We start from the raw sequence: 17,640 nt of genomic DNA on the forward strand, positions 1-17,640 counted from the left end.
AAATACTTCTTCTGTTTCACATGTAATCAAACTTTTCAATATGATTATAACTCTTGGTCGGTTATGATACTATTATGTTTAAATGTCTTGAACAGACATTATACACCAAAAGTTATTTCGTCTTTTAGGAAACCGCAGCAATTGAGTAACCATCCCAAAGTTGCTATTGTTTCGTCTTTTAGTCCTGTCGGCTACATGACCCCAAAACAATGATCGAACATACAACACAAATGAACGTGACTAATGTCATAATCTTTATCAGAAATAAAGTAGCAAGAGGGAATCCAGAACTGTCATTATTCAGCACCAAAATCCTTATCATCACACCAGAGAAAAAAGAAACAGATCCTAAGCTTGCTGCTACTAATATCCATAGCTGGGAGGGTATGTCGGGCCACCGTAGTTCCCTCCGTTATACTGTGGAGGAGGCCCGGCGCCTGCCGAAGAACCATAGGGTGCTGCTGCTCCATATGGTGGTGGGTAAGAGCCGTGGCTCGGATCAATTGGCGGAGCTGGAGGGTTAGAAGCCGGCGGTGGGCCTTGGGGAGCAGCTTCCGCCATGAAATTCTGCAAGTAAAGGGTCGTATTAGCTAAGAGAAAGGAAAAGCAAGCGTAGCGGGAAGATACAATGTCATAGCAAGGGGTCAGCCTAAAGAAAGATTTGAAACATGCTTAATTGCGATGCATATAGCATTATCTCATCGAATTCTTGCAAAAAGGAAAAACATCATCTGATTCAAGTCCAGAAAATCGAAACTACTCACTACTGTTTGATTACCGAATGGCCGATTACCTTTGTTTTTCAGACGAACGAGGTAAGCAAGGCAGATGCCAATTTGTTGTTTGCATGTTTGTGGAAACCGGAACAAAAGATGCTGCTCTGGCTTATTGAATTCAAAACTATTTGTTTTGGGCAGAATGAAGATTGTGATATAAGCCTATTTGTATATAAGTTGAACTGCATGGCACAATCAGGATTCCAAAAACCAGACTCGCCAGTTTTTCCAGTTTCCAGCAGTTTCTACAACCCTCATTTTTACACAAGGTAGGATGCAAAAGCGCAAAAGATGTATGTTGACTTGTAAGCAAAAAGATAGATGAACTAAGCTCTTTAAGAATTCATAGGTTTTGACTCCACATTTTGCCCTCTTTCTCAACAACAATTGTCCTTCTTGACTCCCCCGAAAATTGCTGCCTGAGGCTTGCCCTTTTCCGAAATACATGTCCATAGTTTGTGGTAGTAAATTACAATAAACATACACATGTGGAAGTACATCATCAAGTTTGGCCTTCCTCTGAAACTTTTACATCTGCCTCGTTTTGTCCTTAAGTATGTATGCATCCTAATTCCGTTGGCATCTAGCATGCAGTCATATCCATGCAACATGCTTTACTGATGAAGCAAATTAGGCAATAGCACTGTTGTTAAGTCATCAATTAATCCACAGTTAGTCATTCGGTTGGTAACTGGAGACCAACTTGAGGAAATGACTCGACTAGAGGGACAAGTCAGGTCACCTAAGCGATTAGTTCTAGTCTAGGGCGACTAATTGAGCTTCCCTGGACACCTGATTTAGAGGCGGCCCACGGCAAGGTTAATGTTTTCCCGTATAAATGCCCACTATCGACAAATCTACTTATGTTCTCTTTATTTCATGCTGTAAAGATTATATGTGCTTAAATGTTACTAAACCATGGTAAATTACTTACCCTGTTCATAAATTTCTTAGTCTGTAGACTAGTCATGGCAAGTCATGACTATTCGCTCGACTAGCCAATCAAGTTGACAAGTCAGCCCTCCGGCAACTCGACTCAACCAACGGCAGAACCAGAGGGATGCCAGCAGGGGCCATGGCACCTCAACATGGCAATTTTTTTCTTGACACCCTGTGTATGGCCCTCTTCAAACTAGAAGCTAACTGTCCCCAGTCTACAGCCCACATGTGCTCGTTGCCATTGACACTCGCAATTACAGCAGTGCTACACAGCAGGCGATTGGGAATTTGGGATTTGGGCAATTAGAGGCCTTGAGCAATGCAGCGGAGCTGCAGTGAGCCGACGACCATCAAGGATGCAAGGCTGGGTGGCGTGACGCCCGACGGGCATAGCATGGTGTGGGCGGGCTGTGCGTGTTCCAGCGTGGCAGTTGGCAGGCATAGGACAGGTCGCACATGGAAGCACAGCAGTCACCGCTCGCCAGTCGACAGGCACATACAATGAGCATTTTTTAGTTCCTAAATCTTAGTTTTGTTTTGGCTTCTTAATGCAATTGTTGAATCTGCGCAATTTCTTCTTCATCCAAGGAAATCATGGCTAAATCTAAAAGGCATACTTAATGCATGATCAAATTATGAAAGATTTGTAACAAATGCACTCAATCTTTATACTTCTCGGCATATCACATGTGTATAGTTTGAAATGTTGATCATGTTTCTCCACCCCCCCCCCCCCCCCACCGAGTTTCCGCCACTGGACTTAACCACTTAACAACCATGAGCAGTAGCTACCGTGCAGTGAGCTTCATGTGATGCACAACAATACCAACATACATGGTGCATTTCAGCTATGGCAGTTATATTACTGCTCTGAAATATATTCAGAACTAGGATTGAAGAAGTCAAATAAAAATAAATGAATTATGCACAACATAGCAAAAAGAAAGAAAAAACTTACGCAAGTCTGCAACAGATTAACAGACACGCCGGAAAGGGTACCTGGATCAGTTGCTGGGCAGTCTGAACCTGGGATGCACTCCCAATTATCTCCACGGTCATCTCTCCAGGTGCACCTCTGCTTTCTTGAATAGTTACTGTTGCACCACTGTGCCTACGGATATAGCTGATACTAGCACCTGCTGCCCCAATAACGGCATCAGCATAGGAAAGGGGAATTTGCATGCTATGTGTCACCTTTCAACAAAAGGAAAAAATTAGTAGCTGCTTCACACACCAACCAAATAAAAGTAGTAAAGCACACATCATCTTGAGATTAAGTGCAATAGAACTAACCTGATTACCCGCATGAGGGGGTGGTTGATTCCCTGCGGCAGAAACACCACTTTGTGTGGCCTCACGTCCATATGCAGAAATACCATAATGTGGCTGCTTTTCCATAGGGGGGACATCAGGAGGACGATAGTAATTGTCTTGTGACCTTGGAGGCATGAACTGTTGATTTCCACCATAGTCTGGACCACCTGGAGGAAGATTTGGAGGAGGTCCCCAGGGTTGAGGAGGGCCCCAATGCTGAGGAGCTGGCATTGCCTGCTCCCTCTGCATATTGTGCATTTTCATCTGTATAGATTGAAATTTACACTCGTCAAGCACTGCTTGCAAGAGACTTATTATTGACAGGTACACATGATGTCAGAACAAATTAGTACTTACTTGCATTTCAAACAGTGGGAGAACACTGTGGTCGACAAGAAATTTTCTCAAGTGACTTGCTATTAATTCCACTGCTTTGCGGACACAAAGAGGCTCACCTTGTATCTCCACAACTCTGTCATCGTTTAATGCAACAGGAGGCACATTCTCTGAAAGAAAATTATAATACTGAACTAAAAATTTGCACCCTCCAAGAATAACATGCTACAAAAACCACATGGAACAGAGGGAAAAGTAAAAGTTTAAAATATTGTATAAGTGTAATTAGATTTCCTGCAACACCTATCAGCAAAACTTGAAACCCAAGGTCCCAAATTCTAGCAGCTAGCAGAAACACCAGATTGGCATTGTTCTGTAAAATATGGCCTATCTAAATTAAAATTTAGGCCTTTTACACTGGATCTGCCAAAGCATCACCAACGAGTTATTTCCTTCTCTCATTATTCTTTAAAGCAAACACAATATTTAAAGGGAAAAAACCTTGAACATTGTTTAATTTCTGGATTTCATGGTGAATCAGCAAAACAAACCAGATTCCACAAGTTACAACAAAGTGACAAGCTCAGAAGATTCCTCTTGAGTCTCCACAATGTTTTCCTTAGTGTCGAACTGGTTTGTGTTAGCCATGGATCTATAGGCATCTAATGTTCACATTGAAGGAGCAAATAAGGCACATGTATTTATGTGGACCATAATTGAGAACATATGTCACTATTGTCTCATAGTTTTTGGAACAGGTAACAAAGTTGCAAGACACAGCATATGCTAAGGATCCAATACATGTATCATATCATATATCTGAAAGAGGAAGAAATCTAGCATACATAACATCGAAGAAAAAAAATGCAAAAAAACCTTACCAACAATACGGACAACAGACTTTGAAGAATCTTGTATGGATTTAATAGTTGCTCCCTGCTTTCCAATAAGGCTTCCAGCTTGTGAAGCTGGCACTAGGAGTCGTGTTGGTCCTATATTACCAGCACTTCGTTGAGGCTGGCCAGATTCACCATCTGAACTATCAGTTATTCGTTTATGAACTCTAAGTAAGCCATCCATAGCTGGAGATATTGGTGCATCTGGCTCATCCTTTGCTGAAATCATTACCTTTAAATGGAAAAGCAGCATCGTTCACAAAATTAATTAACAGTTAAAAACAGCTGTTGCCACAGCAAAATGTTAATATTGCTTAACGATTAAACCCAGAGAACTCATTTGCATATGGTATGATGATCCATCATACACAAATATATGCATCTTGAACAAGTATAATGAAATGTGGTCAGTATCATAACCAGGTTCGATTAGGTCAACTTTAATATTTCTTACTGCCCAAACTTTTCTGGGTTACTCAATGCTAACAAAGAGATTATATAGACCCCAATAGCAAAGTTAAATAATATCTCACTCCACATATAAACTGAACTGTCATTTTCCTCAACTATGGTTCAATAAGGAGCCCAACTAGAAGCGTGCATTTTCCACTTGCACTGCAGAAAGTAAATAATTCCCAATATCACCCGATGAATCTTCTACTCAAGCTCAATTTTACTTAATTCATACTACCATGGTAAAAGAAGCAGTCAGTGCACAGCACATATGTATCTGATGCTGAAATGGGTACACAAACAGGAGCGCCCAAAAGTTCAGTAGAGCATTCCATACTACGCATTTAATCAACAGTGATGTACAGTATTCGAGGAGTGAAGATGATCAGAAGAATTGCCTTTTTTATTCAGTTAGCACCCTTCTTTACCAAATTCAAATCTTTCACAATGGATGTTGTTTCATTATTTTGAATGCATCAAGTTTTTCGGTCTATCCTTTGCAACAGATCTTAAAGTCCAATGATGAAAGAAAAGATACATTTTGAACTCTTTTTGCTCACTTGTCGATAATGTAAATATCATTACATTTACCTTTTCCAAAATGTAAAAAAAAATCATATAGCACTTTTCCAAATGTATGCATTTTTATACTTTGTGAGATGGATAATTAGTACCAAATTCATCATGCAGATGAATTTTAAATTATGTAGTATATTCATTTACAAGTATGTAACTCTGTTGTACCATTTTTATCCTTTTAATTTTTTTCCGTGTAGTGATTTCCTTTAGTTTAAAATTAAAAAGGTCGTAGAATTACCAGATAATATACGGAGCATCTTGAAAGGGATCTTCATCCAATACTCAAATGACCTAGATCATATTTGCAGCACAAGTGCACAAAACTGAACTTTCAGAACCAAGTCTGTTCATCCATTTTGGAAAGGTTGTTTGATTTGGGGCCTTAGACTGCAGTCACAACCTGCAAACATTAATCTGTGTTATTATTACCAAAGCTATTTAATTTTGGACTTTGGTGGATGGTCATATTTTGTTTGTTGTTAGTTTTAGAGCCACTCTCTTTATGTGGGTGGAGAACTTCACTGTCTTGTACTTTCTGAATGTTGTCTGGGTATTAACTACGTTTCTTACATTTACTCGTAACATAATTAAGTTGCAATTAGGAAGTAAGGATACTCCCAACTAAGTGTCTTAGCAACAATATAAGACACTCAACAATGAACCATGTGACATCGCTCTGGTGTTTGAGTTTGATAAATATGTGATACTGTGGTTTATCATGAAAAAGCGACTCATGCCAGCGATGCTGCTGGAACACACCAGGCAATTGCACCAAGAAAATGCACTTCCATGTCACAATGGAAGATACATTTGCTTGATCATTAATCTTTTGCAGTTACATCCCATTTCATGATTTCCACTAATGTTATATGGAAGCCTTGGAGAAGACATCGAAGGGAAATAAAAGACATAGTACTTATTGCTTTATCCATTATATGTAACCTATATTTCTCTCTTTTGTACTGATGAATAGACAACTCTAAATTTTTGCATAGGAGATTACTCTAATACCCTTAACCCCCCCCCCCCCCCCCGTCAAATGCAATGTGAATGCAACAGTGTTGCATTTGAAGAGTTGTCATTAAGCATTAGACTTAAAATAATTGATACATCCGAAGTCCGATATCGAAGATGTCATCGAAGCGTGCAACTCTTGAACAATGTCGATGTACAAAACGATCTCCAAAAGAGGATACAGCCTTCACGACCCGTACTTCAGCAAATACCTTCAAATATGAATATTTCTTTAGAGACTTTGAACATGGCGAGAATAGTGAGATGTGACAAATCAAGCCAAAAGGGAGAATAGAGAAATCATTGCTGCAAGACGGCAAGCAGTGAGACAATATCGTGATGATGACAAAGATGGACATTGGTCATGACGTGTAGCAAGACAACTACGGAAGGGACCAAGAGGGCAAAATCACATCAACGACGACGACGATGAGATTAGCCAAATTGACGGGACTCAGCTAAGCAGAAATAAAAAGAGGCAAATGTCCGACCGACAGAATTTGTGGAACGACACAGCTTTGACAAATCAGAAGAGTATGTGTGTGGATTTGAATGGACGGAAGCGGCGAAAAACATGGAATCTGAACACAGTGGAAGACACAAATCTAATAGGAGATACTGAAATTAATAGGCAGCAGGATAGTAGCAGCAGAACGATACTAGCATCAGCAAATAGACACAAAAGATAGCTACCAGCCCTGTTCCTCAACCAAACCAACACGAGAAGGCTTCAGCCCAAAAGCAATGTCATAGAGAAGCAGCCATAAATAGCAGCAGAGGCGCGTGGAGCAGATAGTAGCTGTCGGTGGATGAACACCGCAAGCGGGGATCCTGAGGGACCCCCTTTGAGATTCAGCCGGGGGGTTGATTCTGGATCTACCTCGTACGTGAATTTAATGCGAATGTATGAGATCTAGACGGGACGGATGATCATCGGTTAGTAGGAGTAAATGCACAAGAGATTTAGACAGGTTCGGGCCGAACGGAGGCGTAATACCCTGCTCCTGTGAGTATGATGTGCTATTAATGCTCTTGGAATGCCTTTCTCTGGATCTCTGTGTTACAAGACTTTTTGGTCTATCTATCAAGTCTCGAGCTTCGGTCTTCAAGTGCCGGTCTCTCTGAGCTTGTTCAATCTTCTGAGCCTCTACTTAGTTTGACTTGTCTTTCTACGAAGTGCTCCCCCCTTTTATCCTACCGGGAGAGGCTCGGCGTGCCCAAATCGGGGGCACAAGTTTCCGTAAGCCATAAATGAAAAGCAACCATTATGGGTCTACAATTTGATGTTACAGAGGTTGAAAATGCGTTAATTGGTCGGTCCCGTCGGTCATTACGCCCCAACTTTAGCAGGCGCAGGGGGGCCATCGGGCAGCCGCTGAATATCCCCGCATGACCATCCCGTCAGAACAGATCTGACACGGTCTGACGCGGCAGGGTGGTTGGCGATACGCCTCGAGCACAGCGACGATATCTTCAAGCTGTTTCCTTTATAGGCTCCGCAGGGTGACGTGCAATGAGACCCATCGCATTAAATGTTCCCACGCCTTCCTGCCAGACGGTGGCAAGGACTAACGTACTCAGTACGACAGGCGTGGAGGGGAGTAGTTGGATGTGACCGGCCATGCTCCCTCTTAAATGCAGCATCGGGCTTCCCACCAACTGACACCTCACTATAGAGCCCTTGTGGGATCCACCGACAAGGGGCTTCTTAGGTCCTCGGGGAACTCTAGGTACTCGGGGACCAACTGTTCTTGGCCCCGAGCACCTCCTCCCGGGCCTGGTTCTTCTAGAGTCCTCGGGGAACTCTGGGTACTCGGGGACCAACTGTTCATGGCCCCGAGCACCCCCTCCCGGACTTGGCTCTTCTCGGATCCTCGGGGAACTCTGGGTACTCAGGGACCAACTGTTCATGGCCCCGAGCACCCCCTCCCGGACTTGGCTCTTCTCGGGTCCTCGGGGAGATGGTTCCCGAGGGATGGTGCCACGTGACACTGTGCTGTCCTAACCTCGGGACTCTGGAACCCCCGGTTCCCATATCACCGACAGTAGCAAATGGCATCACACATGCACAACTGATGACATGACTAGAAAGTGTGATCATCCATCACACTTTGTCCCTTGCAGGGATAAAGAAGAATCAAGATCGCCCCTAATAGCTCCACTATTTTTATTATAGTAGAACTTCCCAATATAGACTATGCATTTGAGACAATATTGAAACCCCTCATTGGTAAGAAAAATGTTATCAGTTACAGGAAGGGCTGTAAGCTCTCGACTAAAATAAAACAAAACTGTTCCTAATTTTTTTAAGAAAACACAACAAATTTGTTTTAAGTTTCAGTAAGCAATGTTCAGTTATTCAACTAACAGTTCCTCTTTGTGCTTTCCCCTGTTATAATGATGCTTTAAGTTGCAACAAGCAATAGCCGAGAAACAGCATAAACCAACACCAGCTTTCAGGCCTTAAGCACACCAAAAAACTGCCAGCTCTCCAGATATCAAGAACTAACTAAATGAGGATGTTAATTACTAAGTCAGTAAATCATCTCAAATGAATCTCATTTGCACATGTGGGGCAGCTAGAAAACTGGATAGCAGAGTATCTAGATATACTTAAGGCGTTTCTAGCTGATCAGTTAGTACTTAAAAATGCATCATCGCAAGAAAACAAATTTAATGTCATGTGTGAACCTGCTAATCTAATGAATACCATGACATGCTGGCTGAATCAATGAGAATACAAACTTGTTATCAAATTCGGACACCATAAAGATACTTACTGCTCTTTCTGGTACACCAGGTGGGCCATCCAGTATTTTGATGCGAGCTTTAGACTCCTCGCACATCTTCTTGATAAACTCCCCTTTGCGGCCAATGATAGAACCTACCTTCTGGGCTGGCACCAGCATACGAAAAACACTCTCTCCTGGCCAACCAGGCCATCTCTTATCGTCAATATTAACCTGTGAGTTGTCCTGTTGTCTCATGTCCCTGTTGTGTGCATTATCCAGCTCTTCCTGGTAAGGGTTTGCCGGCTGCTCGTTGTACTGATTCCCATGTTCTTCGCTCAACAAGTTTACTTGTTCTTCACTATATTGATTCCCAGACCCTTCGTCATGTTGGTCACTAGGTTGTTCGTTGTACTGGTTACCCAGCTCTTCACTATACTGCTTTCCCACATCATTGTATGGGTTCAGTTGTTCTCCACCATAAGGATTTTCAGGCATTGCTCCAACATCATGTCCAGCAAGATTCTCTACTGGTCCATCCATATTTTCTAGTCACACAAAGAAAAAGTTTCAGTTCATAGACACAGGTCATGTAAGTATCTGATGTTCAAATTGAATCAAATGTATAAGACTGAATGAAAACACAGACACGTTTTTTCACAAACAGAACAGACCGTGGGACCATACATCTTTCTTTTGTTAAAAATAGACCCATGTGTATGGCCTAGTAGCCTATGTTTTAGCATTGAGCGCGGCTCGACTTACTCAAATGATTTAGAGGGTAAGTATAACCACAACAATAATACAAACAACCGCCACTCAGTCCTAGGCTAAGTTCAATCGAGCCTAATTTCCACCGCAAACAACACCGCCTGTACCTGTATCTTGCTATGAGTCCATGACCAAACCTAAATCACCCACCCCAACATCAGCGCAGGCTACACACATCAGCGCAGGTTACCAAATCACGAGGCCCGGTGCTCGGAATTCGCCTAACCGTTCCCGTTAAGGGCACGGAACGGCGAGGGGCGGGGGAAGGGAGGAGAGGGAGCTACCTGCGAGGGGAGAGAGACGTGATGGACACGGGGAGGAATCCACGGCGGCTGGCGCCGGAGAGGCGGGCGGGCACTCCGGGCGGAGGATCAGGCGATGGCTGCGGATTCGGGGGCGAGCAGAGGAGCGCTCGTGGAGACGGGGGAAAGGGACCTCTGCGGTGATTTGTATTAGAGCAGTTCTGCGACCGAACCGAAAAACCGAGCTGAACAAGCCGAACCGGATCGGTCAACTTGGTTTGACCGGTTTTCGCTGTTCGGTTCGATTTTGAGAAATATGCAATTCTAGAGGTTCGGTTTTGTCGGTAAAAACCGACTGTAAACTGATTTTACCGATCTAACCGAAGTCCACTTGGACACTTGGCACTGGCGTCTTGATCTTGGGCTCCTCCGCTCCTGATCCAACACAAACAATCCATCTTCAAGCCACTTCTCATCTCCTCTGTCAAACCCTAGGTTGAGCCTCTCCTCTGCTCTGCGCATGGTCGTCGCCCGCGGCTCTGCGCCTGGTCGCCGCCCGTTGCTCTGCGCCAAGCCCCACCGCCAACAGTTGCTCTGCGCCAAGCTCGGTCGTCGCCCGCTCCTCTACACCAAGCTCAGCCGCCGCCCGCTTCTCTGCGCAAAGCCCGGCCACCCCCCGCTCCTCTGCGCAAGCCCGACTGTCGCCTGATGTTCTGCGCGAGCCCGGTTGCCGCCCGCTGCTCTGTGCCAAGCCCAGCCACCGCCCGCTCCTCTACGCCAAGCTCAGCCGTCGCCCGCTCCACTACGCCAAGCCCAGCCGCCGCCCGCTTCTCTGCACCAAGCCGGCAAGCCCCCAGTCCAATCAGGTAAGGGCATACTTGATACTCTGTGATTCACTGATTCACTGATCCTCTACGATTCACTGATTCACTAATTCAGTGCATACTTAATACTTGATACTCTGCGATTCACTGATTCAGGCACCCCAGGCTCCATTGATCCTCTGCGATTCACTGATTCAATGCATACTTGATACTCATGTGGAGTCTGGTAGTTTGCAATCAAGGTGTTTTTTAACTTCCCTACAACGGAGTTAGAAGGATCCTGCAGCGTAATTCCTCATTTTTTTGTCATATGTTTGTGAATGCCATTGAGAAAGAATAATCAATCTAACAATGTTTTATTCTTTTGGGTCCTTCAGGTGGCGGACTCTGATGATATAGCAATCCTCGGTGCTACTGGATCCGTGAATGTTGGAAGTGATGAAGCTGTTGGACCCTCTGGTAGAAATAAAATGAATCCCAGATTAGACATATGGAACCACTTCACACGACTTATAGATGACAAGGACAAAGCTAAGTGCAACTATTGCCCTCAGGTGCTTAATTGCCATTCACAAAGGAACGGTACGTCTTCACTCAATGCTCGTAGAAGAATTTGTAAGAAACATCCTGATAGGGTCAAGAATCAAACTCAACTAAGCTACCAGCGTAGTGCAGATGGCAGTAGTTGTTTAGTTCCTTGGCAATACAATGTTGAAAAGGTTGCTCTAGCATTTACTCGCATGATAATCATAGACGAGCAGCCATTTATTTTCCCAGAAAAAGAAGGTTTTAGGGCCTTTATGAAGGAAGCTTGTCCTTGGTTCAAACCTCCATATAGGACCACAATGGGTAGGCATATTCTACGCCTATATGAAGAAGAGAAAGCAAAGCTAATGCAATATTTTAAGACCTCTCGTCAAACTGTTAGCCTCACAACTGACACATGGACTGCTTCAACCCATCAATGTTACATGGTTCTCACTGCACACTTAATTGATAGCAATTGGCAACTTAACAAAAAGATCATCAACTTCTGTTTAGTGGATAGCCTCAAGGGGGAAGACTTGGGAAAAGCAATAGATAAATGCTTGTTAGATGGGGGTATTGAGAATGTGTGCACAATTACCTTGGATAATGCTACTTCAAATGATAAAGCACTAGACTAATTGACTAGTTCTTTGAAAAATAGGGGTGCTACTTTAGCAAAAGGTGAGCACCTTCACATGAGATGTGTGGCCCATATCTTGAATCTTGTGGTTCAAGATGGATTGAAGACAATGGCTCCTTCTATTTCCCATATTCGTAGTATTGTCAAGTATGTTAAAAGCTCCACCGCACGGATGAATACCTTCAAAAAATGTGTGGAAATTAGCAGGGTAAAAAGAAAAGGTTTGGTTTCTCTTGACGTGTCCACTCGATGGAATTCAACATATAATATGTTAGAAACAGTTGTTGATTTTGAAAAGGCATTTGAAAGGCTTTTAATCGATGATCCCTCCTACAATGCAGAGTTGGGTGTGAATGGGGTTCCAAAACCTAAGGATTGGGAGTTTGCAAAAGAATTCAAGAAGTTTATTAAACATTTTTCTGATCTTACAAAAAATGTTTCTAGATCTCAATATGTTACAACACTTGCTTTGAAGATATTGCTGGTGTTAATTATTTGTTGTTCGATTGGAGTCAACGTGATGATGATGATGATAATACCTTCAGAAATATGGTTGCTGAAATGAAAAACAAATATGATAAGTAATTGGGGGAGCCTGAGAAGATGAATGCCTTAATGTTTATTGCAGCTATGCTTGATCCTAGGTATGGCTGCTGAAATTATTTTTGTGTATTTTCTAAAGATGTTGTTTGCTAATTGGCTTGATCACTCACTAATCTTGCTCTTTTGTAATGTTTATGCAAGGACCAAATAATCTCATTATTTGCACACTATCATTCACTCGACATATGGCCAATTTAAAGGTGATATGATTTGGGTCTCAGCACAAAAGGCATTCTCAGATTTTTTTTTTTAGTGAATACAAGAATTTGTACTCTCCAGTTGGAAGCCAAGGTAGTAGTCAAGCAACATTACAATCACAAAACAGTGGTGGTGGTACTGCACAATCAGATTCGGGAAATCTTATGAGATCTATATACAACAAGAAGATGAAGGTTTGTATAGGAGGAGGTGGCCTACCTGTTGGTGGTAAAACTGTATTGGAGAAGTATCTAGCTGAAGATATAGAAGATGATTTTGCTAAATTTAACATTTTTACTTGGTGGAAAGACAATGCAGCTCGTTTTCCTATCCTTTCAAGAATGGCTACTAATATATTAGCAAGCCCCATCTCAACCGTTGCTTCTGAATCAGCTTTTAGTACAAGTGGTCGTCTTCTTGATGATTTTAGAAGCTCCTTAACTCCAAAAACACTTGAATGCTTGGTATGTGCGCAGGATTGGTTGCGTGGTTCCAAGCACATAGACATTGAAGCCACTCTAGCAAATCTACAGAAGCTGTTTAATTTTGAAGGTACTACTATAGGCATTGTACTTCTATTTGTTAGTGTACTAACATTTTACTTCATTTGTTAGTGAAAAGTCCTTGAACTAATAATCTTTCTTTTGTGTCATGTCGGTATTGAGGAGCTTATAGGCCTGGATGACAATGGGGCTCATATTGTAACAACAAGTGTCTTCTCTTTGGGTCCATCTTTCAACATTGAAGAATGAGGACATGTTGTTCACTTGTTCTACTAATATATATCAAAATTAGACTTGTACTGTATGGCTGCACTTGTACTATATGGCCTTTTAATTAGACATTAGTAACTCGTATGGTCTTTTAGAACTATGAATTGATCGGATATTTGGACTGTTGAACTTGAACTATTGGACAATCCCTATGTTTTTGTTTATCAGCTTAACCATGGACTGCATTTGCTATCACTTATCAGTAATCAGTAATCAGCAATTTAGTATGGTCTTGTGTTTGTGAATTTGTGATTGTGTGATTGTGTTTATCACCGATTGTGTAGTTATCACTTATCAGTATGGTCTGAGTGTCTTGCACCGAAGTGGAACATGTGATTTTGTGATTGAGAAACCACACCGATGGCATCGTGTTTACAATTCGCGTCGACTTTGTTAAATATGGTATTAACTGAAGCCAAACCGAAATAAACTGGTATTAACCGTAACCGAACCGTACACTAAGGGAACATCGTATTTACCGAGCAAACAATACCGTATTTACCGATATACCATATTTCCCGAACCAAAAAAAATGAAAAAACCGAACGAACAGTCCTAGTCTCCTCTCCTCAGCTGAGTGAACAGTAATATGTCTTCTCAACCGTCGGATCGAAACTAATGACTCAGAGCAGATGCTACAATACTATGTAAATAGTAGAAAACTGACGTCACAGTAAAATGAGCTACTGTTACTACATGCCTATGCTGCAGCGTTACAGCAGAGGCCTATTGACCCGTCACAAATTGCTGTACCGACTGCTCAGAGATTCGTATTAGCTTTGTTACTACAGAGGATCTGTGAGAGGAGTCATGCAGCGTTATTTTATCTCGACTGAGGAATAACAACGGTTGGCCGGTAGGGTGGGAAGGCTTTTTTCTGGCCGCTTGCGTTGTTTTTCCTATCCCAATGTATTTAGTCAGAAAAATATACCCATCAGTTGGATATAGTGCAAACCCTTGAAACCCTTGAAATGAACTGAATCTCGAAGGCTCATGAAGCGACCACGCTTGTTCAAACATCTATTTAAGGGCTTGTTTGGTAGCTTAGGTCAACTACAACAACTACTCTAAAATTCTATCCTCTAAAACACTATTACAATATTCTCTATCACTATTACAATATCCCTCATTACATCTATCTCCAACAGATACTCTATATTCCATCCCTATCTTCTCTCTCGTATATTAAATTGATTTTCTTTAATCGTTTCCTTCACTCCGCCCCCTCACCATCTCCTCTTTGTTCACTCCACCCCCTCCCCCAGCTCCTCCCTCCGCCACCGCGCCCCCTCCCTCTGTCCTCCATCGCGCCCCTCCGTCCTCCATTCACCGCACCCCCTCTCTTCTTCCCATCATCTCCACACAGCAGAGCACAGCACCAGAACAGAGAAGAGCAGAGAGCTACCGGCTAAAACCCAGCACCGCTGGCCAAATCCCTAAGCCCAAGCCCAAATCCGACACGCTCGAGCACTCAAGAGCTAGGAGAGACGTTGCCGCCTGCTTCTCCTCCCTTTCCCAGGGCGAATCCACCATTTTACCCACCGAGCTAAGCCCTCCGGCACCTTCTTCCCCATCTCCAGCACAGAGCTCCTCGAACTCACCAAGTCACTAGTGAAAGCCCCTCCACGAGCCGCCACCGTTCCATCCAATGCCTCGGTGAGTTTCCTCATGGCGCGCTGAGGTTCGCCGACCGTCCTCCTCCCTTCCCTCGGCCACCTCCTACTTGCACGCCATGTGCTGTCGCTGGACGCCATCTGGTCATCGGCGCTAGCCAAGGAGCCATCAATTGAGTTCCCCCTCGCGCGCTAGATCTTCTACCGCTAACCCTGAAGTGGACCCCGACCGGAATTGTTGGTGAGGACGACATCTGCGAGCTCACACCGTGCCGGCCACCATGAGTCACGGGGGCTCAACCCTCTTCGTTCACTTCGCCTCTACCACGCCGATTCCGCGAACTCGCGGGAGCACGGAGTCGTTGCTGAGTGGGCCCCCGCACAGTGTTGCGACCGAGCGTTTCCTCCAGCAAATATGCTATTCCTCTCTCCTCTCTAAGTTTTGGCTGCATCACTGTATCACTCGAAATCGTCTTCGCTGGAGAGCATTTGCAGGCCATGTGGATTCTATATCCACACTGTAGCACTGGATACGGACTCCGTTGGAGTTGGCCTTAGGGAAGGTTTCCACAAGTAAATTATTCTGGCCAGGATTTTTGGTGTCACATTGAAACCCTATGAAGGATAGCTCGGGCAAGGAAGAAACTAAGTTGAAATGTATCTTAGTTTATATATGATAAGTGATTGATAAGGTTATCAATTTGGTTTGTCGAGTTTCATATTGTCTGGGTTGTGTGGAGAGTCCGCAAAATTTTTTAGATAGTCCGCAGTTTTGAAGTGAACTAGGATATGCAGAGAGACCGTATATTTTCTCGAAGAGTTTGCACTTTTGCAGAGAGTCTGCAAAATTCTTCGGATAGTCCGTAGTTTTGAAATGAACTGGGATGTAAGGAGAGTCTGCACATTTTCTCGAAGAGTTCGCATTTTGCGGAGTGTCTGCTCTTTTCTTTGGAGAGTTTGCAATTGAGTAGAATTTGAATTTCGATTGGAATGTGCTCTGAGTTGATTTGAGTTTTTAATTGAGCATTTTGATTATAGACTAACTATAGATGGTGTTGAAGATATATGTTTGCTTGTCTCATGGTGTACAGGTAATAGATGCAACTTAACGGTTGACACCGGGTGATCAGGGCCAAGTGAGGTGTTTGGTGCCAAACGATCAAGGAGATCAGACACAGTCAAGAGTGATCCGAGTGGTATACGTGGAGGTCAAGCAAATCTTAGAAGATAGATGAAGACGGTGTGTTGACAAGGTTAAGCGAAAGGAATGTCGGTGCAAATGACAAGGCGACCTGACAGATCGTGAGTGGGAGAGACTTGCCGGTGGTCAGGATCACAAGACGGGATACACGCATTGACATAAGAGTGCTTGCTTAATGTGTAAGCAAGTGTCATGTTATGCTTTGAGAAGCATGCAGAGGGTTTCACGGTTTGGTAGAGGGTTTCACGGTTTGGCATCAAAACCATGAGAGGACTAGAGGAGTACATGACACCATCGTGAAGTTTATGTTGAGGCGAAGCTACGTCGTGAAGGTGGCACGACCGTTCGATGAATGGAGAAGAAAATAGACTAAAATATCCTTAGTAATAGGTAAGAGAGTACTACATGAGAGAGGTATTTTGGGAAAAAGCTAAGGAACTTAGAGGTCAAGTTTTTTAAGCCTATAAATAGAGGGGTAGGGCTAGAGAGAGCCTTGAACCAGCTATTTGAGCCTCTTATGACACCCATATGAGAGTAATGTGCTAGGGATTTAGAGCAGAAAAGGATGAGTACTTAACATATGTAATAGGCGAGATTTTAAGAGGAAAATCTTTGTAATCAACTAAAAATAGGGTTAATCTCTTTGGGTAATGAAGTTTATTTTGTTACATATGCTTGAATTCTCCTCCTTCTAGTTTTCCTATATTGGTTCCCTTGCCTTGTGTGCAAGTTTTTTCTTTTCAATGTTGATTTTCGTTATTCTTTTTGAGCTGAAATTTTAACACCTTGTGAGGTTGTTCTTTTTGATGCTAAAGGCATAAAATTCACATACACATGCATATTTGAAAGAGTCTTGAATTCCCTTACCTTTAGACCATCATCTTGAAGATCTTCTTCACCCGTGTTCATCTCTTAATTCTTGAGTGATTTTTTCTCAAGGTTCAATTTTTATGTGGGGATGAGTCATGGATTGGTTTGCTGTGGAACCTAGTATTCGATTCCAATTATGAGACCTACTTTTTGTTGAACCTTCAAGTTTGGTTTTTGATCTTTCTCGGAATCTTCAGACTCTCCGGTCTAATCTCCGGAATCTTCGGACTCTCTGGTCCCATCTTCGGTCCAATCTCCAGACTCTCTGGACTCCAAATTATTCCACCTACACCATCTTTCAGGACAAACTCGGCTGGGTTAGAGGGAAAGTTGAAAAGCTT

At 43.0% G+C, this 17,640-nt stretch overlaps 1 protein-coding gene and 1 long non-coding RNA gene across 4 annotated transcripts; one reads left to right on the forward strand and one right to left on the reverse strand.

Moving 5' to 3' along the window:
* Window positions 1–231: 231 nt before the first annotated feature.
* On the reverse strand, window positions 232–10,260 carry LOC133915838 (flowering locus K homology domain-like). Its single transcript, XM_062359181.1, has 7 exons — window positions 10,092–10,260; window positions 9,088–9,584; window positions 4,247–4,493; window positions 3,387–3,535; window positions 3,009–3,293; window positions 2,715–2,909; window positions 232–567 (listed from the first exon to the last, which is right to left on the reverse strand). Exons 2-7 carry the CDS (start codon window positions 9,577–9,579, stop codon window positions 364–366), a joined length of 1,572 nt encoding a protein of 523 aa, XP_062215165.1. The 5' UTR covers window positions 9,580–9,584; window positions 10,092–10,260; the 3' UTR covers window positions 232–363.
* Window positions 10,261–10,513: 253 nt separating this feature from the next.
* Window positions 10,514–13,784, forward strand: LOC133914243 (uncharacterized). 3 transcript variants are annotated; one of them, XR_009909206.1, is made up of 4 exons: window positions 10,514–10,915; window positions 11,030–11,160; window positions 11,251–13,394; window positions 13,508–13,784. It is a non-coding gene; the product is annotated as an uncharacterized LOC133914243 (long non-coding RNA). The 3 variants fall into 3 exon arrangements; XR_009909205.1 differs by having other exon boundaries at window positions 13,511–13,784; XR_009909204.1 differs by having other exon boundaries at window positions 13,518–13,784.
* The last annotated feature ends 3,856 nt before the right edge of the window (window positions 13,785–17,640 follow it).

The sequence above is a fragment of the Phragmites australis genome, chromosome 4, assembly GCF_958298935.1.
Source record: "Phragmites australis chromosome 4, lpPhrAust1.1, whole genome shotgun sequence".
Classification (NCBI taxonomy): Eukaryota; Viridiplantae; Streptophyta; class Magnoliopsida; order Poales; family Poaceae; genus Phragmites; species Phragmites australis.